General features: G+C 38.1%; 1 protein-coding gene across 1 annotated transcript in view; it reads right to left on the bottom strand.

Annotated features, from left to right (window-relative positions):
* The window catches only part of kdm5ba (lysine (K)-specific demethylase 5Ba), a 117,902-nt gene that overhangs the window by 45,528 nt on the left and 48,687 nt on the right, over positions 1-23,687 (bottom strand). The window contains exons 11-14 of the mRNA XM_052035038.1: positions 21,339-21,520; positions 14,618-14,780; positions 4,042-4,161; positions 3,571-3,765 (exon numbers count right to left, since the gene is read on the bottom strand). Coding sequence (XP_051890998.1) covers positions 3,571-3,765; positions 4,042-4,161; positions 14,618-14,780; positions 21,339-21,520 — 660 coding nt within the window. The remainder of the gene's footprint in view (positions 1-3,570; positions 3,766-4,041; positions 4,162-14,617; positions 14,781-21,338; positions 21,521-23,687) is intronic.

The following is a 23,687-nucleotide window of genomic DNA, read 5'->3' as shown; positions in this document are numbered from 1 at the left end:
GAACCAATTGGATGCTTGGGCATCGGGGCAACATTGCAAGCAGCTAGCACTATTTAAACCTGGCTGGTACTGCTTAAAGCCAGCCAGCATCTCAGAAGTGAGATGCATAATGACTGTAGTAGATACTGGTAGGCACCTTACAACTGTACCTGGGTCTGAATGCTAAGCCACTGCAAGTTGAATGTACTTGCTCATGTGATCAAAGTCAAATATCTTATTGCATTAATGGTTACAGGGACTATTCAAACAACAACACGGACAACTTGTCAGTATGCACACCTAACACTCGTATCAGCAACTATACCTTCACACACTTAGCACTACACTGATCCTCATAACCAAATCTCATCGCTTGCTTATTACCCAAATGATTACACAACACAAACTGACACTTCCCCCACTGCATTGCAAGGTGTTGCAGAATCAAATGAAGGAGTAACTGACTGGAAACACGTGAATCTGAACGTCCTAACCCTTAGGAAAGAAATTGTTTGCGCTATTATTAGGGTATGTTGCAAGGCCTGCAGTGGCCCTAACATTTTCTATGGTGACAATGCCCTCACACTGAATGATCTTTTCATATTCCATGTTCATCTCATCCTGCATCTTTAGTTTGCAAGTGAATTTTTCTGCAGAAGACTCAGATGAGGAGTGGGCTACAGAAGAACTGGGTAGAGAAAGAAATGCTTGGGGCACTGCCTTCCAAAAGTCTTGCATTGAATGTGAAGGGGTTGCAGGAATCAGAATGCAGGATGCAGAAAATTTGCGCTTTCAAATTGGAACTCATATCAACATGTGGAATAAATCAACATAACGTTGCAACTTATGAACAGAAGTTAGAAGAGTAAGTCACTCAGCCCCTCAGGCCTGCTCTGTTGTTCAATAAGCAAACGGCTGATCTTATTGTAACCTCAATTCTGCATTCATGCACATCCCTGATAAACTTACATCCTTGCTTATCAAGAACCCACCTCTGCATTAAAAATATAGAAAGACTCTGCTTCTACCATGGTTTGGGAAAGAGGACCAAAGACTCATGACCATCTGAAAAGATCTCATAATGGTACTCCCTTATTTTTAAAATACAATTTATGATCTAATTTAAAAATACTCTGAATTTTTTGTGACAGGATTTGTTTGCTTAAAATATCAGGTCCTTTCTCCCATAAGCAGGCTGTGCATCTTTCTGTTGTAGGAAACAGAAAATACTGGAAATATTCAGCAGTTCAGGCTGTTCCTATGGAGAGGAGAGAGAGAGAGAGGGAGAGAGATGACCTGAAGCACTGAATATCTCACTCCACTAGTGCCACCTGACCAAGTGATTTCCAGATTTTTTTTTGCTTTTATTTCAGATTTCCAGTAACTGTTTTTTGTTGCTTTACAATTACTTTGTGATTTCCACTGCCTTGCATCTAAATGAGTGACACCAAGTCCAGGAAGCATTAACAAGGGTGGCCCTTGTGATTTGAATTTCTTGTAAATGCTCTTCTTCAATCATTCCAGAGACAAAGTGAGCAAAAGTATAACAAAACACTTATTTCACAGCAAGGTGAAAATCCAGAACGAGCAATATCGCAGATCATCTTCGTCAATCATTAATCACCAGCGAGGCTGCAGAGCATACCATCTTTGGGATGCCTTTCAGAAACTTGCCTCAGCTTGCTGATAACACCTCCAATACCAAGAACACCACCTACGATAAGCATAGCAGGTACGAAAACGCTATTACCATTCCAATCTGACGCTACTCATTATCTTCAAGTCAATATCTTGGTACTACATGCCAGGCAGCATTTGGATTGCCCCCATTTTTATCAACCTGCAATAAATGATGTTTTGCCAATAATATCCATTGTTGCAGAATATCAGATGAAGAGCATGCCATTCTAGCCAATATCTACAGGGCCTCTCACCTTAAACAATATAACTGATTACACCATTTGCAAGGTCTTCGGATCAATTAAGGCCTCAAATTCTTTCAATAAATTCAAATGCTCCCAGACTTCCCACTTCTAAAAGACTCAATTTCTCTCTTTTTTTTTGTTAAAGACATCAAAGATTTTCCTACACCCTTGAAGTACTTTTCAATACCTAGGTTAGTTTACAAATCTATCATCATTTAGACTCTGGCAAAATCATTTTTCACTTAGCTTTCATGCAGGCGATTTTTCTCAAATCCTTTGTGGGAACATAGTTGACAAATCACTCAAAAATCATCACGTCATTATTTAAAGCCAGTGATGATTAAGATAGTTTAGAAAGACAAAGCTCAAGACATAGTGAAAGTATCTTAACAAGCAGTTATGCCAATGTCATGCATGCTAAACAATCAAGGAGATTAAATTGCTGCAATTTCTTTTCAGCTTTGTAGAAATTAATTTCAAGGAACCTTGGTTTCTATAAGGAAATAAACACAACCCATTTAAGGCAAAAAAAAGTTAGCTCATATAACACACTCAGCAATAATCAGTTTGCAATTTGCTTAATTTTAATTCATAGTCTATAGAAAATTGATTTAAACTAATTTAAAAAACAGATAAGGAGTAAATTGGAGGAAAAAAATAATTGTGGCCAGTATTTCATACAGGTATATAATCTTTGTTAGTTGCATTGTCTTTTAAAGGCACTGAAACAATTTTTTTAAAATGATTTTGCTGACACTGGAAGAAAGGTTTACAATGGCAGGCAAGACTTGGAATATCATTGTAAGTGCAAATCTTTCTCACATTTCATATGTACTTAAATGAGCATTTTAAAAGCTGCAACCTACAAGGCTAGGTACCAAGAGCTGGGAAGTAATAAACTTAAATGGTTCAATTAAGATATTTAGCAAATGAAGGTATTAGACTACTTTTATTATATTGTATTATGAAATAAATTGACATCGTGCTATTCATTTACTCCCGAACATTTGAGTAAAACATACAAAACAAACACTTTTTCATAGTCATTTAAAAAATGACTTTGGCTCCAATGGGTTCATGAAGGCAAACACAATCAGACATCGAAATAAAAATGCTGTGAATATGAGGAATAATCTAAAGTATAAAAGGATGATTTTTAAAGAAAAAAGAGAGGAAAGGGAAGCAGAGGTTGGATACAGGAGCAAGTTCTGGAGGGTACCACCTCAAGCAAGCAAAGGCTCAGTCATTAATGCTACAGCAAATAGAAAAATGGCAACTGCATGGAATACATGGAAGGGTGGAATTACAAGAACAGGATAGTTAGAGCGGCAAGAGAAAGCTGGATTAAGCTGCAGAATCAGATTAGGATGAAATCATTAAATAGTTTGAAGACAATTTTAAAATTAATGTACTGGGCAAATAGGAAGTCAGAATAGATGAGTAAGGAAATGCTTATGAATAAGTGGGATTTAATAAAGGACAAAGTGCATGTGGTAGAGGTTTTACTTATCCCAACAAATGATAAATCAAAAGGGGATGCATTTAGCTAAACCTGCAAATGACAGAAATTCAAAAGCAGCAAAACAAAATGTTGGTGGACAATCTTTTGACTGAGGATTTTCACAAGACTTTTGTATTACGAGTACCTAAATTCTGTGGCACTTACCATTTTGCGAACTGCTTCCCTTAATTTCTTCTCCTCATCCATCATAATGATCATATCTTTATAGACAGCAGATGCCAAAACTACATCCAAATCCTTTGACTTGCATGCCATCTTACAAATCATCTCATCATGAGAGAAAACGCAATAACGGTTCAGGAGACGATAATGTTCCACACACTGACGGCCCATTGGCAGCTGCAAGACAAACATCCCCAATATGACACACTTCTCAAAACTAATTAAAAATAAATTGCTGAATGTTGACACAAGTGTGAAGTCTATGTGCAAGTAGTATAAAGAGCCCAGAGGAATTCTGAATCATTGTTATAATACTGGATCAAAAAGAATGTACAAAAATAATATTTGACATTTAAGACTTTAACTTCAAATCTTAAACTAAAAATCTTTACTTTTATACAAGATTCAGGAAGACCAATTTTATTTTACATTTCGCTGAATAAGTACACCTACCCAATCCATTGTGCAGAAGTTCACTGCTTCTGCAAAGTTGAATCCCTGATTAAAACCACTATGATAGGCTCTAGGAAATGTGATGACAAACTCCCCTGCACACTGATTAGTTCTATAAACCTGCATTGAGAAAACAAGGTAAACATTAATTTCAATACACCATAGTAAAGGATAAAAGTAAAAAAGGTTTTTTGTTACATACGATCTATACCTAGGTGATTTTTAAATTCAGATGTATTTTTGCTCTAAAAAGAAAATGCTTTGTGTGACTTGAAGATCAATGCTTATTCAAGTTCCTAAATTCTTATGGTTCCATACAATATTTCTAAAGCTGCTCCTTGCCAAGCACATCAAGAAAACAGGCTGGGAATGAGAGATAAGAGATACAACACTTGATATTGCATTGGTCCTTGTAACATTTGGTAAATATGGCACAACTTTGTTAGTACTCTGTGTTGTTTTAATTATAGATCTGTATTTCACGTCTTCCTCTTACTAGTTCTGAAGAACTAAATTAGCCAATGGCTTAGTTATACTTTTTAGTAACAAATGTCAATTAAAAGTCTTTTCACCCACCAGGGTCCTTATATTTGTCTTGACATTAGTTATTCATTATCATTGCAATACACTGCACAGTAATAGCAAGTATACTCAACTAAGAGGAATAAATTTTAAAAATTTTGCAGCCTTTGTAAAATAAAATAAAGCACACATTACAAAATAATAATTACTGCATTACTACAAAAACAGTATGAGCAGACATTTAACAATTCAATGTTGCTCTCCAAACTGTCAACGTAATTTGAAATGCATCCGCATTACATGATAATATTGCAAATCATTGAAGGGAACTTTTGATTGACATCCACTTTGAGGCAGTATTTGAAGTATTATATTTTCCTCCAGCTAATCAAACAATGAAATCTTCCAGCCAGTAGGCAAATATCTTGGGTGATATTTGATTTCATAATAAATAACTGAAAATTTTCTCAGCCTTTTTCCTTCGCAAAAAGTGCTGGCAACAATAACTTTGTGCCACGAAAGGAAGGAACTTCACTTCCTTTTCTGGCAACAATGTTTTGCATTCTACTGCAGTATTCATATTGAGCAGTTAGCTCAATTTTCCCAATCTGCTTTGAATTGCAATCCACACCATTGCAGGTCCTATCAAAATTCTGGCTCTTGTGTCTTAAGCTTGGTTTTGACAGATTTCATTTGAAATTGGCAGGCAGATATGATTAACAGTTGTGATACTTGAACTGAGAAGTGATATTTTGTGGGTTGTTTATGGCATGAGCTAGAAATAATGTATTGGTATGTGCACATGCCTGACAGCAGGATAACCAACATGTGTTCACTGTCCGAAGTATTAAATGTCAAATCATAACAGTGCTGTAGCTGTACATCCTTGCTTTGTCAAACTGAAAAGAACAGGCCAACTTTCAAAAGCAAGCTAGTTTGTGTCAAAAGTGTCAAATATCTACAGGAGCACAAGAGAAAGTAAACAAGAACAAATAAAAAAGCTTTTTAGACAGTTAAAGGTCAAAAATAAAGGTGTAGGCAAATTGCACAGGTACAATTTAAAGAGGAAAAGTAGCCTTACCAAAAGAAATTCAAGAGGGAGACAATGCAGAGCACTGTGACAACAGCAGCAAGTATAGAAGCACCAAATGTGCAAAGCAGAAACTTAAACACTAGCTGGTGGACAAGGTTGCAGAACATATGCATGCACTAACACATATATCCAGAATGATGTTGAACTGCAAGGAAAAGGAACCACCCAAACTGACAACAATTCCAAATGATTGATATTTAAATCCTGTGCCATTCACTAGAGAACAAGTTATCATAACTGTAACCACATCTTGAATGTTTCTATTCATAACAATGCTGCACTTTATGGTCAGTTCAAAGCCAGTGTTTAATAAGTAAAAATCAACACGTTAAGTCACCATGTTTCCCATACTATAGCATACTCCATGATAAAACACCAAAAATGATTGGTAGATTGATAAAACTAGCTCATGTTTTATTTTTAGAAAAGATTTCACAGAAATTTGAAAGATTTTAAGTTTTGAAATTGTGCGTGATCATCGCTAATCATTCTTGAATGCATATATAAATATTGCACTGAGGATAAACATCCATGAACAGTTTATCTTCTTCTACAGGATTTCCATGAGAAAGGGGGCTTTAAGCAGACTTTCAACACTGATTCAAATATTTCAATTAATTTAATGTTTGGAAAAAAAATCAGTGGAGAAAGCAGAGTAGACTAGAAAAATGTTAGTATATGATATAATTTATCTTATGGCAATTTTCAGTTTTCCGATGCCTTCCTTGTGGGCATCCATTTGTAAGAAGGAAAAGATGAAAGAAAGTCTACGTGAAGACTAATTCACAGGGTCACTGAAGCGGACCAGAGGCAGGCTAAAATACAGGCAGAAACATACAAGTTGATAAACAAAATGCTGGAAGTACTCACTGTGGGCAAACATCATCAGATCTGAGAAAAGTTAGAATTCGAAAACGTTTTAAGTTGCAGAGAAGGAACAGGGATGGAGAAAAAAAAGGAATACCCAAGGGACAACTGACTAGTGCAATAGGTAACACCATCTCCACACAGCTCCAGTCCCACATTCAATTCTTACCTCTAGTACTAGCTGTGCAGAGCCTGCAAATTCTTTGACTACATGGGTTTTCCTGGGTGCTCTGGTTTCATCCCACAACCCCAGATGTAGCTGGGTGGTAGGAGAATCAGATAAGGGTGATTGGGGAAGTGTTTGTTAAATGGGTATTTGAGAGATTAGGTTAAAGGGAAAATGTGGGTGTACGGGATTGCTCTGTGCTAGCATAGGCTCAATTGGTCAAATAGCCTCCTTCAATGGCTGGGAGAAAATACAAAATGGGGTGGAGATCAAAAGTAACTGAATGGCTTGAACTGTTAAATTTGTTTTCTCTTCCACATATGTTGCCTACCATGCCAAATGATTTTCTGCATTTTATATTTCTAGCATCTGCAGTTTTGTTTTTAATTTTCAGTGAAACAAAAGGTGGTAAACAGTGGATACCACAGGGAACAGTCTCAAGTCTTTTACACTTAAATGAAGTAAGTTGGTGAAAAAGGACATCTCTTAATTTCCACAGCATACTAACTTGGAAGAGTTGATATAAAAAATTTAAGAGTTCAATTTCACTGGCAAGCTAAGCAGACAATCTGTTAAAGAGTAAAAGTCATCTTACAGGGCAAAATTCATAATATTGTTTGGAAACGACACAAAAAGGGGATTTGGGTTTACTCGTGAATAGATCAAATGACACCAATCAATAAATTTTGATAAAGGTGAAGATGGCTGGAGTGTGGTGGGGAGGCTTAGGGAAAAAAATTCATGGCTCTTGCCCCAAGGCTAAATGCACAACTATCAACAGTGGGGCAAAGGGCAGGGAAGTTCATCAGAGGAATGCACTGCTCCAAAGCATACAGTGCTGAAGAGGATTACGGAAAAATAATGGTAAAGCATACAGAGATTTAAACAATTTGTGGGAGTTTTAAATTTGGGGCATTTCAGAGGTGGAAAGCAATGTTAGTCAGCAAGTACATGGATGACAGGAGAGTTTCAGAGCAGGTGAGGAAGTGGGCAGCAGAATATTGGATAAGCCAAGGCTGCTGATAAAAGGGAAAGAACTAGAATTATAGTAGCATTAAGATGTGACATTGTGGAAAATGGAGGTGGAAGCATAGCATAGAAACAAACTGACTCCAGTTGTAAGACGTGGTATAATCTGAAAAATATCCAGGGAGTCTGGACAAACCTAATTACAAGGGGGCAAAAGATGTTGACACTGATCTCAATGTTTAACAGGAGGAAATAGCGACTCATCCAAGCATGTGCATTGACATGTAGTGTTCCAACTAAGACACTTCAACAGTGAGCCAAGGGTTGAAGTTAGAAGCAGAAAAAAGCGAGGCAACATCTATGATGAGAGAAATTGCTGTTATAGATCAATGGTCTTTCATCATAACTGCTGGAATGTCATCAACTTCAATGTTAACTCCACACCAGATATATGAACTGTCAAGTACTTCCTGCATTTTCTGATTTCCAGATTTTACTGATATGAGAATTGCTCATGACAGGAACCTAACCCTATGCCATCAGCTGTTGCTGCCAAAGGACACCACGCAGATGAAGAGGAGGAGAGAGTCATGAACAAGTCAGAGAACTGAGAGAAAACAGTGGAAGTGCAGAGCGAAAATCCATTGCTGGAGGTTATGTGGCAATGAATGAAAAACCAAGAGTAGTTCCACTGAACAACAGAAGTTACATTGGAGAAAGACAGTGTATAAAAGAATAGAGGTTATGAAGAGCAAGGAGGAAGGACAATGCCCTACTGCTCTAGTCATAGGATAACATGTCTGATTTTGGTTTGGGTCATTTTAAAATATAAAATCAAGTAATTTGAGGAAGGGAAAGCTGTGAGTTAGTTTGCAAGAATAGGTGAGTCAATAATGGAATTTTTGAGGAAGGGATGGAAGGATTACAACTCGGCTTTAAAAGAGATAGGGTGCAGTATTCAAGGAAAGCATACAGTTAGTCAATTTAATGAATATGCAGTCAAGGTAACCTGGAGAGACTGAAGAGAAACAAAAAGACCTATTTCTAGAGCAGCTAAATGGTAGAAACAAAGATAGTTAAGTTCCTTGTCTTGATGGGGATGGTGGTGGTGGGGGAAGGGGAAAAAGGGGAGGGGGAAAGAGGGATTCTTGGTTAGAGAGAAAAGGAAGAGGTTATCCAGAATTGTGAAGTAACTCTCAGATTTAGCAGTGCAGAATAAAGCTGATTAAAGCTCAATTTTATCAAGCCAGATCTCTCCTGAAACTGAAAATGGGGAGGAATGACATTTTGGTACTTTTTGGAATAGAAAATTTTGGTACTTAGAAGGGTAATTAGGAGGCCAAAGAGAGGGCACAAAACATCACTTGTGGACAAGATTAAGGAAAATTCCAAAGTATTTTTAGGCATGTTAAGTGCTAGAGGGTAACCAGAGAAGGAGTAAGGCATATTAGGGACCAAACTGGCAATCTGTGCATGGAGTCAAAGAATGTAGATGAGTTCTTAAATAAATAATCACTAAGAAGGGCACTAAAGTTGGAGAATTCAGAAAGGGGATGCTGAAATTCTAGAACAAATTACCATTAAGGAGAAGGTATTTGGTGTCTCAGCATGCTTAAGTGGATAAATTCCAGGCCACATCCCAGGCTGCTGATGGGAGATATGGAAGGAGATTACTGGGACTCTACCAAAGATCTTTAAATCACAGGCCAGAGGGAAAGTGTCAGATAAATGAAGGACAGCAAATATAGTACCACAAGAGCAGCAGGAATAAACCAGGTTAATATAGACTGGTAAATCACACTGTGGTAGGGAAATTATTGGGGGAAAATAAATCTGAAGGCCAGGTTTAATCCACACTCAAAAAGGCAAAGGTTATTCAAAGATAGTAAACATAGCTTTGTTTGTGGGATTTCCTCTCTGATCAATTGGATTGAAATTTTTGATGCACTAACAAGGTGTTTGATGAGGGCAATGCAGTTGACGCAAGCTTCGTGGATTTGAGATTTTTCTTTCCCTCACATAATAACAATAATTTGACAAGGTCCCACATGGGAGACCAAGGTTAGAGCCATGGGATCCAGGGCAAATTGGATCCAAAATAACTTCATAAAGGGAATTATAGTGATGTTGGAGGGTTACTTTTGTAACTGAAAGCCCATTACCAGTGGGGTACAACAGGGATTGGTGCTGGAACCCTTACAGCTTGTTGTACATAATCTGGATGTGAACATAAAAAGTATCATTGGCAGATTTACAGATGACAAAAACTTGGTGTTTTAGGTAGCAAGCAGAGTAGTCTTAGGCTACAGGATGATACTGATGAGTCAGGAAGATGGTTAGAGTAATGACAGATGGAATTTAATCCTATCAAGTGTGAAGGATGCATTTTGGGAGGTCAAACAAGGATACAACACATGCAATGAATGGTAGGGCTCTAAACAAACAGAGGAGCCTTGGGAAACAACTCCAAGGATCTCTGAAGGTGGCAGCATACAGATAAGGTGGTTTATGAAGAGGATACATCTTAATTAGCTGGGGCAGTGAATAAGCATACAGAGGATATGATACAACTTTAGGTGAGAGTTGAAGTACTGTGTGCACTTCTGGTCACAATAATGTAGGAAAGACATAACTATACTGCAGGGGGTCTAAAGGAAACTGACCAAAGGAAATTGACCAGGACATTACCTAGAATTGAGCATTTCAGTTATGACGAGAGATTGGATAAGCTGGGCTTGTTTTTCTTGGAGCAGAGGAAGGCAAGGTGGACAAAGTGGAACAAAGCGGGAACAAGGACTTTAATGAAGACAAGACAGCGGTGGCAGTGAAAGATAAACATAGCAAATCAACAGCTAGAAAATTACTATTTTGAGAACTGTAGGTCAAAGACTCATTGAGATTTAAGGGCAATTGCAAATTTAGATTTTCCAGGAACAAACATAGAAAAAAGGGGTTATGAAAGAGCAGACAATGTAACTGGCAAGGGATACAAGGTGGGGAGATACAGGAAGGTGATCTGACTGATGACCAAGGGCTGTATAGTTTGCATGGCACACAGGATGGCATAGCTGAAGGGGTTTCAGGTACACTGGTATGTCTATATGGAGTTTTTTTGGGGAATGATTGTTGAATCAGGAGAAAAAGACGAGTTGACATGATGACTGATGTGATCAAGGATGAGGAGTACCTTATTGCACTGGGTAAGCAGTAAAAAGGAACAACTAATCTGGATATAGAAAAGACAGAGCAAAGAGAAAAGGGTCTGCACAACATCGTACACCCATACTGTGCTGTACTGTTCTATGGACGTAATCTACAAGTTCAGAGCAGTAACTAAAATCTGTACACACTGGAGGAAAGTTATGACATGGTTGTGAACAGACACACAGGACTCCAGAGTTAGTGTTTGATTCTTATGTGGTAAAACTGAGCACTGGGGATCCAATGCCCAACTTTCAACATAATTGAGGGACAAAGTTTGCTTACTGGTTGAAGGACAGAATAACCTTGAGCATGCCACCTCAATGGATTCATTTGTGCAGAACACTGATCTGAATGTACAAGGTGTATGATGTACAATTCAGAACATTTAAAAGCAAGAACACTTGTGATTATACATCCAAATTTTGTGCAGAGTTGGCAACCTTTACAAATATTTGCAGTTGAGGGAAGGCTCAGGAATAGATTCAGATTCCTGCTGAAACACCAATGAGTCAGAGTCTAGTAAAATATTAAAATACTCCATCTCCAAACTCACAGAAATGAAGAAAAGATGGTTTACTTTTTAAAAGGAAGGTGAATGAAGAGAATGATTGAACTGTCCAATGGAGGCTCTAGCAGACTGGTTAAGAAAGAAAGTTTTGTGGGCAATGACATCGACTTCAAAGTGAAACTGGTCAAATGGACAGCAATGGCACCATACATGCCCTCAAGTTAAACACAAAAAAATTGCAAAATTTTTTAACTGTCTGGCAGACTGCTTTTGAGACGATAGGATTCTTGTCAGTCATCACCAACTGTTTGCTAATTAGTATTTCCCCTCAAGTGAAAGAGTATTGCGCAGAAAATAATGTAACCTCTAACAGCGTGTTAATCTGGGCCATTGGAGTGGAGGTAAGTGAATGTCCATATGGCTCACTCTTCTACGTTACAGCATCACATCAGCTAGAACATAGGGAAGAATGCATTAGGTTTGCATTTAATATGGCTAAGAATTAGAATGTTGACTTACTTATTGGTGCAGCTCTTATACAATTTGGAGTTTTAGTTTAAAATTTTATTTTAGTATATTTTGTCATCCAAGATATGTGTAATTTATGTTAAGTCAATGTTAACTTATATTTGTCATGTTTGTAATGTACTGTGCTTCAAAAAGCTAACTTTCATGGCATTTATACCCTGTTTGCCTATGACAATACACTATTTACGTCTATGACAATAAACTTAAACGAGTTAAAAGGGCTATACATTTCCCACCAAATACAAAGTGGGCAGCACAGTAGTGCAGCTTGTGGAACTGCTGCTCCAGTGACCCAGGTTCGATTCTGACTTCCAATGCTGTCTGTGTGGAGTTTGCACCTTCTCCCTGTGATAAGTGGGTTTCCTCCCACATCCTAAAAAGATGTGCGGGTTGTCAGGTTGTCCGGCCACTGTGGAAGGCCCCTTGTGTGTGGGTGGGTGGGGGGAAAGAGTCTTTGGGGGGGGGGGGGGGGGAGGGGGGGGGGGGGGGGGGGGGCGGGCGGTGGAATTGATGGGAATGTGACAAGAATAAAATTGGATCAATGTAGAATGTACATGGATGCATGATGGCTGGCACAGCCTCAGTGGGCCAAAGGGCCTGTTTCTGTGCTGTATGACTCTATAACTGTAAAAATGTGTAAACAGGAGGTTCATCGCCCCCTTCCCCTGCCAAGTGTCCTGTACTCTGAAATATACTCTTCTTTCCGTACTTTCTTTAGAGGGATTAGGGCCTAGATCTACATGTCAGATTTACCAATTTCAATCAAATCACTCAAAATTTGTGGTCACATTGGATGCAGAAAAAGTAACAAGACCTTGATTGAAAAGGTATTTCTGTTAAAATTACAACAATTTAATTTGTTCAACAGGTCTGCCTGAGGTTTCAGAGTTGGCTATTCTATAATTAGTGTGTGAAACACAGCTTCAAACTATTTCTGGCAGTAACTATTTTTAATTTAAAAATCCAACATTGAAACCACCATAGGAGTTTTGTTCTCAGCAGGTCATGGATGTGTAAATGAATACAGAGGTGCAAATGAACAGATTTGAACTGTTGAAGTCTTCAAGTAACTGTGTTTAAGTACGTGCATGCTTAAGGAAAACCTCGATGACAGTTTTAATAGTAAGGTTGGGAAATCTAATTTTGTTTAGATTATCTGAATGACTAACAGTATGTCTACAGATCCTTTTGAATCATTAATATCACAAGCTTATCTTTAATTGTTCTAAACTTTGAAGACCTAAAGAAAGTGTCCTAAAGAAAATACATCTGTACAAATCAAGATCTCAGACTAATGTATTATGCTAATGCAATGAGTTATTTTTGAAAGGGCTTTTCAGATATCCAACAGACTGCCAAATTTACTTAATTTTAATGAAAAAAATAATACACGACTTTGGCCTTTTAAAAGCTCCGCCTCAAGTTCAATATTTTACTAATTCTAAAAAGGGACACAGGCAAAATGACAAACATACTCTGATTTGATCTATACATACACATGTTGATTCTTTGCTCTGGGGTCAGACGAGAGAGGTACTTGGCTCTACAAACTTTTGTGACTGAACTCAAGTGTCTCCCCTTTAGTAGAATGTGGCTTGGAATTGGCTCTGGATGAATCCTAGACTTGAAATTTTGTGCATTATCAACTGCAAGAAACACTTGAATGGAGCATATAATGAAATAATCAAAAATAGCATTTGACTGATTCAGGTATTCCATTGAAAGTCTATGTCAAGCTTCAAATTTGTGCAGACTATGTACAGTTGTCATAATTAGGAACTGCACTATAAAAATTATGACGCATTCAATCCAAGTCTGAAATGGTGGCAATATAAAACTAAAAACCAAATTCGAGTGCTGAACAGACCAATTTGGAGCCGCAAAAAGTCATGGGCTTGGCAAAACAAAAAGGACTAAAAGGCAAAAGCAGAGCATGATTAGATATGGATGTATTGCTTTTGTTTTTAAAATGTTCCTTGACAATGGAAAGTAGTAAAGTAGTACTTAATTTTATACAGCCCTATTCATGACCTCTGGCTATAAAGTGCTTTGGGATATTCAATGACATTTTCTGGTTCAGTAAATGCAGCAATATTGCACCAAGGGTTTCTCATATAAAAATCAGTGACGGTGAATTGAAACTTTGAATATTTCAAAAAAAAGCAAGCTCTAACATTAGAATCCAACTTTTAGAGCTAGCATTTTTCTGGGAAGGGACAAGGGAGCAGAAGGGCGTAGGAAGAGGAAAGAAATAGAAATATATAAACCAGGCACAGCAAGTCATTCAATTGACAACTACACTTTGGTGATTCTAAAAAAAATGCTGCATAAGATATACAAATGTTATTAACTTATGAATGATCTAACTAATTTTGTCTATAGATAACATTTGGGAAATATTGCAGTAAAGGCTATCTGAAAGAGGTTATTCGATGGATATACAGGTAAACTACTATATAGTATACTGCAACACAAAATATTACAATGGTCACATAACTTCTCTTAACTGTACTTCAGTTATCAAATACCATGACTGCTTTGTGCTTTAAATTCCTCTCCAATTCCTTCCCAAGCAAAGCAAGCCTAAACTGTCAATCTTTTTTGCCAAAGCTTTGTCTCAAATGGATAACTCTAGTGCATCTCCGGCAATTCCTTGCTAAAATAAAATCTAAGTTTAAAATCAGGATCTCAGGGCTGCATGGAGATCTGCAATACGTACTGGCACTCCGTGAGCCATCAGAGTGTTAGGATTCATGATGGTGACCAGCTGATGCAGAAGGTCAGGCTGGGATTCAAACAGCTCAGGCGCCAGTTTCTTCATAACACTCTCCAGCTGTTCTGCCACGTATGCTGGTGCTCCATACCATGTCTTAGGCTCTCCCCTAATTAGTTTTAAAAGAAAATTAAAATCCATGAACTTGAGATTTATAAAGCACTCTACTGTTTATGGAAAACTGATCAAATATAAATAAACTATCAGGAGTGTTTTTTTTAAATGACAGGTGGCAGTAGGTTTATGAGATCATTCTGAAAAATTGATGAAATGTCTATTTACATCCAATGCTGAAACTATTAACTATATTTGTTGCCCAATGAGAGAACCCAATCTGGCTCCTGATTATACAAATAAAATGAAAGTATTCTGCCAAGGTAGTAGTACCTACAGAAAACAAAATGATAGGGCAATGAATCTGAACCCACCATAACAGCAAACTGAAAGATAAAGCACACTACTGAAATCAGAAAAGGATGCAGGAGAATAGATACTGTTAGATACAGGTTAAATTATCTGTAAATAGCAAAAGACATTCATCTGTACCCTCTGTAGAACTAGAAAGTGTGCTTCATTTCACCCACAATCACCTCCTTATTTCCCCTTCAATCCACACATTTTGGGAGTTCTAAATGCTTCTGAAATGTTTAGTTGGGAGTTATTTAATACACTTTCATTTTTATTTATGAATGCACTAGCAAAGTTAGGTATATACTCCAATCCGAGTTAATTTGCAATTAACCCACGCATTCTCAAAGCTATACCAATTTGGGAAAACCTTTAGGTGTCCATGTCTCTACCACACTCCATATTTTAGCGGTTCCAAGAGCAAACTTCAATGGATCTCCTCTCAAAATGAAATCCAAACCAACATTACACCTCAAACACTGTTTCCTACTATTAAAATCAAGTTTACATTGTCCCATGGCTTTGTTTTTTTGTTTTAAAATATATAATAGAACTTTACCAAAATGTCCAAATAACTTAACAGCTGTAAATGATAATCCTTGGAAACATCTGAAATTACATAACATTTTACACAAATGCTGATGACAGATTCACCATGTCTAGACCTATACAGCACGTCAGTATTTTTTTTAGTCTGCTTGACAGGCACACAGTAATGGATGAGGAAAAAAATCCACAGAACAAAATGGTGAGCTGGAGCCATTATTTAGGTCCCTGCAACAAACTTCATTCCTTATCCAAAGTCTTGAAGAAACCAGAGTGGTCAAAGCCATACGATTATTTTTTTAACCAAAACTGAGCAAATGATACCATATTCTTTCCATTGCCAAGCATTCTGTGGGACACAGGTGTCATTGAGAAAGCTAGCATTAATCCATAAGATGGTGATGCAAATAAAACACAAGTGGGAGGAGTAAGCCATTTAGCCTCTTGTGCCTGCTAGGTCATTTGTTAAGGTCATGGCTCATTTTTTTTAAACTTTTGGCATTTCCCTGAACTCACCCCATTTCACTCGATTGCTTTAATATCCAGTTCAATCAATCATCGTCTTGGATATATTCAACAACTGTGCTTCCACAACTCTCAATGAAGAAATTTTTCATCTCAGTCCTGAATTGTCAACAAATTTTAACACTGGTTCTAGACCCTCCAGTTAAGGAAAACATCAACTCTGCATCTACCCTGTCAAGCCCTTTAAGATACATTCGGAAAAGATCACCTCTCATTGTTCTTAAGTCAAAACAGTATATGCCCAGTTACAATAACTTTTCTTTCACAAACCCACCAAGAATAATTTTAGTGAACCTTTATTAAATTCCCTCCATGATAACTAAGTTGTGGCAACTATCAGACTTTGTTGCTGTCTGCATGTTGAAGGTACGCCACAGCGTTTTGAGAAAATTATTTCCCAATCAGATGGTTGCCTGCTCGATATTGTGAAAAGCATATCATGTGGGGTGGAAAGGGGAAATAACGTCCACAATACTTCTTAAATACAAGTGGTGTTGAATGCAAAGCAGCACAAGTTCATCAACTGGATAGCAATCAGCAGGTAATTTCTGGTACCAGTGTTTTATTCCAAGGTTATTTAACTAAATATTAAATTCTCCAGTTGAACTGCTGCTACAAGATTTCACGGAATCAATGTTAAGGATTCTCAGTGCCAGTCCCTCCCATGCGTCACTGCCACCACCCTGGTTGATCTACACTGCTAATGGGAAGGACGTGCCCAGGGATCAGAATAGAGTCTAGCACACACATTTGGTGATTGCTTGTATATATAATACAAGGCTGCTGCCTGGCAGGACCCCTCTTCTAAGCTTCCATTGATTAATGAAAACAGATTGCAAGGACTTGGTTCTTCACCAAATCTGATATGGGGTGGCACATTTGGTTTTATTCTGTTCTTTTTTGGATTGGTTTGATGTCCACAGAGATCTGCTGAAGCATTTTAGAGGGTAGTTAAAAGTCACATTACCTCACATCTGCAGTCAGAGGCTACACCATGCAAGGATTCCTTTCTTTGACCTATAGAGGTTTTTTTGTTGATAAAACTTACTAATTAGAGCCTTGTATTAAGTCAAATTTAATTTCTTCATATGGTAGAGGGGTGTGAATACCATCTCTACTTAAAGAATCCAGTCCTTCACTTGTCCAATAATTTAACTGTTATGCTACCATATCTAAACTGTCTACTATAATCTCTGTTATAATGTCCATCTCTCCCTCAATGCTCTCATGGAATCAGAAAATTAGAGATCAACATTATTCTCCAAATTGTTTGCTGACCTTCAATGGCTCTCAGTTCCCATATTACCTGTGGTTTCTCACCATGATGCTCTAATCCCTTAAATAGACTAGGCATTCTCCAAATATATAGTCACCTTGAGCCCTGATGCTCTCAGACATCTATATTCTTCCAATTCAGCCATTTGGGTGCCACACATCAGGCCCCAAACACAGGAATTCTTTCCTTAAACTTCAACCTGTGTACCCCTTTAAAGCATTCAATGTTAACTACATTTTTGACAATTTACTCACTACTCCATCTCATCCCATCGCAGACCTCTTTGCTCCTTCCTCACTTTTCCCTGCACTTTAAAGTTTAACTTTCACTTGTTATAGTTCTTTTGAAAAATCATGGATGAGAAATATTAATTGGTTTTCTCTACCCAATATCATACCTGATGTGCTGAGTAGCCCCAGCATTTGCAGTTTTTGTTTTTTTTATTATTTAATAGACATTCAGCCAGTTTATACCTTGGAATAAGTTCAAGTTTTGAAATATTAAAAAAAATGGAAATGTTCAGTTAAGAAAAAACTTAATACCTTCTCACCTCCATTCTTGAAAAACTTAATAAATGGTCAATAAATTATTTATAGTGACAGTTGGGGTTGAAGTCCACCCCCCACCCCCAAGAGTCCTAGGGTAAGGTCCATTTGACAAAAAGAATGCAAGTTTAAAATTCAAACTTATTACAATATTCAACAGGTGGTCAACAAATATAATTAAACATTCGACTTGAATGTTACCCGAAAAAGTACTAAGTATATTGATAACAGATGATTACCCAGTTCACTCAAGCTCATCTGACAATTAATTTCTGGAACATTTTAAATATGGTATATGTAGAAAATGCAGTTTGCAATTTAGTATAATTATAATTTTGGATAAGGCTAAGAAAACAAACAAAGGTCCTTGCTATTTTTCTATGCCAATGAAATGATAATTAGATTGGTGAATATCAACATGGATTTATGAAAAGATAATCAAGATGGACAAATCTGTGTTTGAGGTTTCAGCTAGCAATGTACATGAAGATCAACCTACAGATATAGTGTATTAGGACTTTCAGAGAGACTTCGATGAGGTGCTACACAACGGGCTATTAAACAAGAGTACAAAGGCTTGGGGGCAATTTACTGTTGTGAATAGTGAGCAAGCCAAAAGCACTTAATAAATGGGTTTGGAAGGGGGACTATAACTCATGGGAGGTCATAGGGATCAGCACTGGGGTCCCAGCTGTTCACAATTCATACCAGTGACTTGGAAGAAGGGACCAAGTGTAATATATTCAAATTTGTTGATTATACACAACTGGGTGGCAGTGTAAAGTGAGAGTATTATGCCTCCAACTCTAAGGTGATGCAGAGAGAATTCAAGAAACATACATAGGCATGCAAAAGTTTGGGCACCACTGGTCAAAATTTCTGTTACTGTGAATAGCTAAGCGAGTAAAAGATAACCTGATTTCCAAAAGGCATAAAGTTAAAGATGACACATTTCTTTAGTATTTTAAGCAAGATTACTTTTTTATTTCCATCTTTTACAGTCTCAAAATAACAAAAAAGGAAAAGGGCCCGAAGCAAAAATTTGGGCAACCTGCATGCTGAGTGCTTAGTAACACCCCCTTTGGCAAGTATCACAGCTTGTAACCATTTACTGTAGCCAGCTAACAGTCTTTCAATTCTTGTTTGGGGATTTTCGCCCACTGTTCCTTGCAAAAGGCTCCTAGTTCTGTGAGGTTCTTGAGCCGTCTTGCATGCACTGCACTTGAGATCTATCCACAGATTTTTGATGATGTTGAGGTCGGGGACTGAGGGGGCCATGGCAAAACCTTCAGCTTGTGCCTCGAGGTAGTCCATTGTGGATTTTGAGGTGTTTAGGATTGTTATCCTGTTGTAGAAGCCATCCTCTTTTCACCTTCAGCTTTTTTTTTACAGACGGTGTGAAGTTTGCTTCCAGAATTTGCAGGTATTTAACTCAATTCATTCTTCCCTCTACTAGTGAAATGTTCCCCGTGCCACTGGCTGCAACACAAGCCAAAAGCATGATCGATCCACCCCCGTGCTTAACAGTTGGAGAGGTGTTCTTTTCACGAAATTCTGCACCCTTTTTTTCTCCAAACATACCTTTGCTCATTGCGGCCAAAAAGTTCTATTTTAACTTCATCAGTCCACAGAACTTGTTTCCAAAATGCATCAGGCTTGTTTAGATGTTCCTTTGCAAACTTCTGATGCTGAATTTTGTGGTGAGGATGCAGGAAAGGTTTTCTTCTGATGACTCTTCCATGAAGGTCATGTTTGTGCAGGTGTCACTGCACAGTAGAACAGTGCACCACCACTCCAGAGTCTGCTCAATCTTCCTGAAGGTCTTTTGCAGTCAAAAGGGGGCTTTGATTTGCCTTTCCAGCAATCCTACGAGCAGTTCTCTCGGAAAGTTTTCTTGGTCTTCCAGACCTCAATTATTCCTGTTAACTGCCATTTCTTAATTACACTACGAACTGAGGAAACAGCTACCTAAAAACTCTTTGCTATCTTCTTATATAGCCTTCTCCTGCTTTCTGGGCATCATTTATTTTAATTTTCAGAGTGCTAGCCAGCTGCTTAGAGGAGCCCATGGCTGCTGATTGGTGGGACAAGGTTTGAGGAGTCAGGGTATTTATAAAGCTTTGAAATTTGCATTACCTGACCTTTCCTAATGATGACTGAACAAGCCATAGCCCTAACAAGCTAATGAAGGTCTGAGACCTTGGTAAAAGTTATCTGAGAGCTCAAATCTCTCGGGGTGCCCAAACTTTTGCATGGTGCTCCTTTCCTTTTATCACTCTAAAATTGTACAAAACAAATACGCTAATCTTGTTTAAAATGTTGAAAAGAATGTTTCATCTTTAACTTTATGACTTTTGGAGATCAGTTTATCTTCTACTCACTTAACTATTCACAGTAACAAATTTTGACCAGGGGTGCCCAAACTTTTACATGCCACTGTAGGTGTGCACATGGCAAATGGAACATAATGTGGAAATACATGAAGTCATCAACTTTGATTTTTTAAAGAGTAGAAAAGCAGAGTATTTTATAACTGTTAAGAGATTGAAAGATAATGTTGATGTTCAAAAGGATCCGTGCACAACACACAGGACCAGTGAGAGCCAACATGTGCAACAAGCAACTAGGAAGCAATAATCTATTGCCCTTCATTGCAAATGATTTGAGCACAAAAATAAAAATGTCTTACTCCAATCATATTAAGGTCCTGTGAGACCACACCTGGAACAGTTTGGTCTCCCCCATCTTCCAAAGGGTTCTGCAAAAGATGGAGCGCAACCCATGGTCCACCAGACTATTTCCTACAACAATGGGCTTGTTACACAAGAAAAGATTTGGCAGAGTGGAACTATTCTCTCAAAAATAAAGGGTGATCTCATTGGGACATGGCAGCGTAAATACAGAGACTGCCTTGGCTTGAGACTTTACAGCTATGGTCAGCTATTTGTGACTGAGGTGAGAAAAAAAATTCTTTACTCAGAGTTTAGTGAATCTTTAGAACTCTTTAACCAAGGAGGGCTGTGCAGGCTCAGTCAAGTCAAAGATCAATAGATTTTTACATAGTAAGGGAATCAAGGGATAAGATGTTAATACAAAAGAGTGGCATTGAAGGTGAAGATCATCCATGACGCCTTTTTGAATGGCACAAGAGTCTCCAGGTCTGAAAGGCCTACTTTTGTTTCTGCTTGTTCTGCCAAGACTGAGGAAGTTCTCAGCCCTGCAAACTTGTAATTCCATCAATGAATGACAAGCACTTGAGAAAACTGTTGCTCTTCACCCTCATATGACCAGCTCATTTTTAAAGATTGAATAAAAACCTTCAAATTTACTGGGGAAGGACAATCTTGTAAATTAGTGACTTTCTCACCAGTGTAGATAATTGATTGAATAGCTCCAGTGATCCTCAATATGCCAGCAAAAGGAGGAGAAACACATTCCCACGTACAGCCATGGTAACTTCATTCCACAAATATCGGCACTGACATGTGTCAGGACGGAAGGTTCCAACACAGGCATATTGTTTAAATTCCATCCCGAATCCAAGTACTCCTTCAAGTAAAAGGGCATAAAAATGCATCAGATTTCAAAACTGCCATCACATCATACATTTCAGGATGTGGCATTTCTAAAAGAGATGGACTTCAAAATGACTGAAACATCTATAGGACAGGACACCACCACCCCTTAGCTGCAAGTGTAAATTCTGCCTCAATAAGCAACCACTAGGTTACTTCACTTTAGTTAACTCAAAGGCTACTGCAAAGAAACCCCATACCTTCCTTACCTTTATTCTTTGATTGCTTTACTATAAAAAAAAATTGACTTTTGCCAATAGATAAAGCAAATAACTCACATCAACATAATTCAAGGATACAAAATTACATCGATTTTGAGTAAAACTCTAAACCCCAATTAAAATAAAAGATTCATAAAGACCACCTTGCAGTCAAACTGCATCCAAGTACCTGTTCAAGTCCACCAGCAATTGACAGCTAGTTCATTCAGGGCATGGCTGTCAAACATCATTTCTGAATCTCAAGAAATATTCAAAATTATAAATCTATTATAAAACAATGAAATCTTAATAACAATTTAAAAACCTGAACCAAACCCAATTAACTCAAAAATATGTAAATTACATGATATACACCTTGCTTTTATGCAGCTCATGCTCTGAATTCAAATAAATGGAGTTGTTCCTTCAGCTTCAGCGAGCATTTCTTCTACACCAGTGCTAAGGAACTGCTCTCCATCTCATGTTTCCATGCAGAGTCTATAAGAGTTCAGTTGAGAAACTGCCAAAGTGGTCAGCTATTTCACATGGAAATCCCAAGGTGGTGGTGTGCTCAAAGGCATTTGGCATTTCCCTGGAAAATCAGCCCCATCTTGTTCTTCGACTCAAGTTCATTTCCAGGAAGGAAGTAGATCCTTCCTTGGGCAAGATCAAAGTTGCACATAATGTGGTGTAATCTTCCCAAGAACATATACATTTGCAGCGCTTACTTTTGTACTCCAACCTTCTTACAGTAAAGAGTCAAGAACCAAGATGCAGTTTTTGATGCAAGTGTCCTTGATCCATTCCACAATGCACTATCTAGTTCAGTCCTGCCATTTTCAGAGACAGCTAAGAAGTTGAAAAAAGGCCTTGAGCAGATAGTATACCCACTGAAGTTCTAAAATTTGTCATCGAGGACCTTTGGATACAAATTCACAGGCTCTTCAAGGGAGCTCAGTAATTATGACCACTTCACAAAAGATCAACTCAATTGAAGTAATTGAAGAGGAAATGTCATTGCAAAGATCCTTCTCGCTGCCTTCTCTCAGTGAAGGAAGAGCTGCTCCCCAAATTGCAGTGTATGTATTCCAGTCATTAAAAAGGTATAATGGACATAATCAACACAAGAGATATGCTGGGGCTTTTTCTGGCCTTGCAAAAACCTTTGATTTTGTCAACTGAAAGAATCTGATAAGAATCCTTCTTCAATTTAACTGCCCTCAAACTCTTCCCTGTTGTCTGTTGCATGGGAAAGTTACTGGAGGGGATTTGGAGAGACAGAATCCATTAGCATTTGGAAAAGCAGGGACTGATTAGGGATAGTCAGCAATGGCGCTGTGCATCGTAAATAGTGTCTCACGAATCTGAGGGTTTTTTTTAAGAGAATTGACGAAGGCAGGGCAGTAGATATTGTGCATATGACCTTTAGCAAGGCCTCTGACAAGGTCCCATATGGTAGGCTGGCCCAAAAGATTAGATCATATGGGATCCAGGGTGAGCTAGCCAAATTGGCTTGGAGAAATGAGTCAGAGGATGGTAGTGGAGGGTCTTTTTCAGATTGACGGCCTGTGCCAGAAATCGTCACTGGGTCCACTGCTGTTCATCATTTATATTAACAATTTGGATGAGAATGTAACAATGAATACAAGTTTGCTGATGTCACCAAAATGGTGTAGTGAACAGTGAAGAAGTTTGTCCAAGGTTACAACAGGATCTAGATCAACTGGGAAAGTGGGCAAACAAATGGAATTTAACAAGTGTGAAGTGATGTATTTTGGGAAGTTAAAACAAGGCCAGGACATCCACTGTGAATGGCAGAGCCCTGGGGAATGTTATTGAACAACAAGACCTTGAGGTACAAGTACATAGGTCCCTGAAAACAGCAACACATTTAGACAGGGTGGTGAAGGCAGCATACAGCACACTTGCCTTCATCAGTCA

The sequence above is a fragment of the Pristis pectinata genome, chromosome 20 (assembly GCF_009764475.1).
Source record: "Pristis pectinata isolate sPriPec2 chromosome 20, sPriPec2.1.pri, whole genome shotgun sequence".
Lineage (NCBI taxonomy): Eukaryota > Metazoa > Chordata > Chondrichthyes > Rhinopristiformes > Pristidae > Pristis > Pristis pectinata.
The sequence above is the reverse complement of the archived record's forward strand: the minus strand, read 5'-3'. Positions and strand labels throughout refer to the sequence as shown.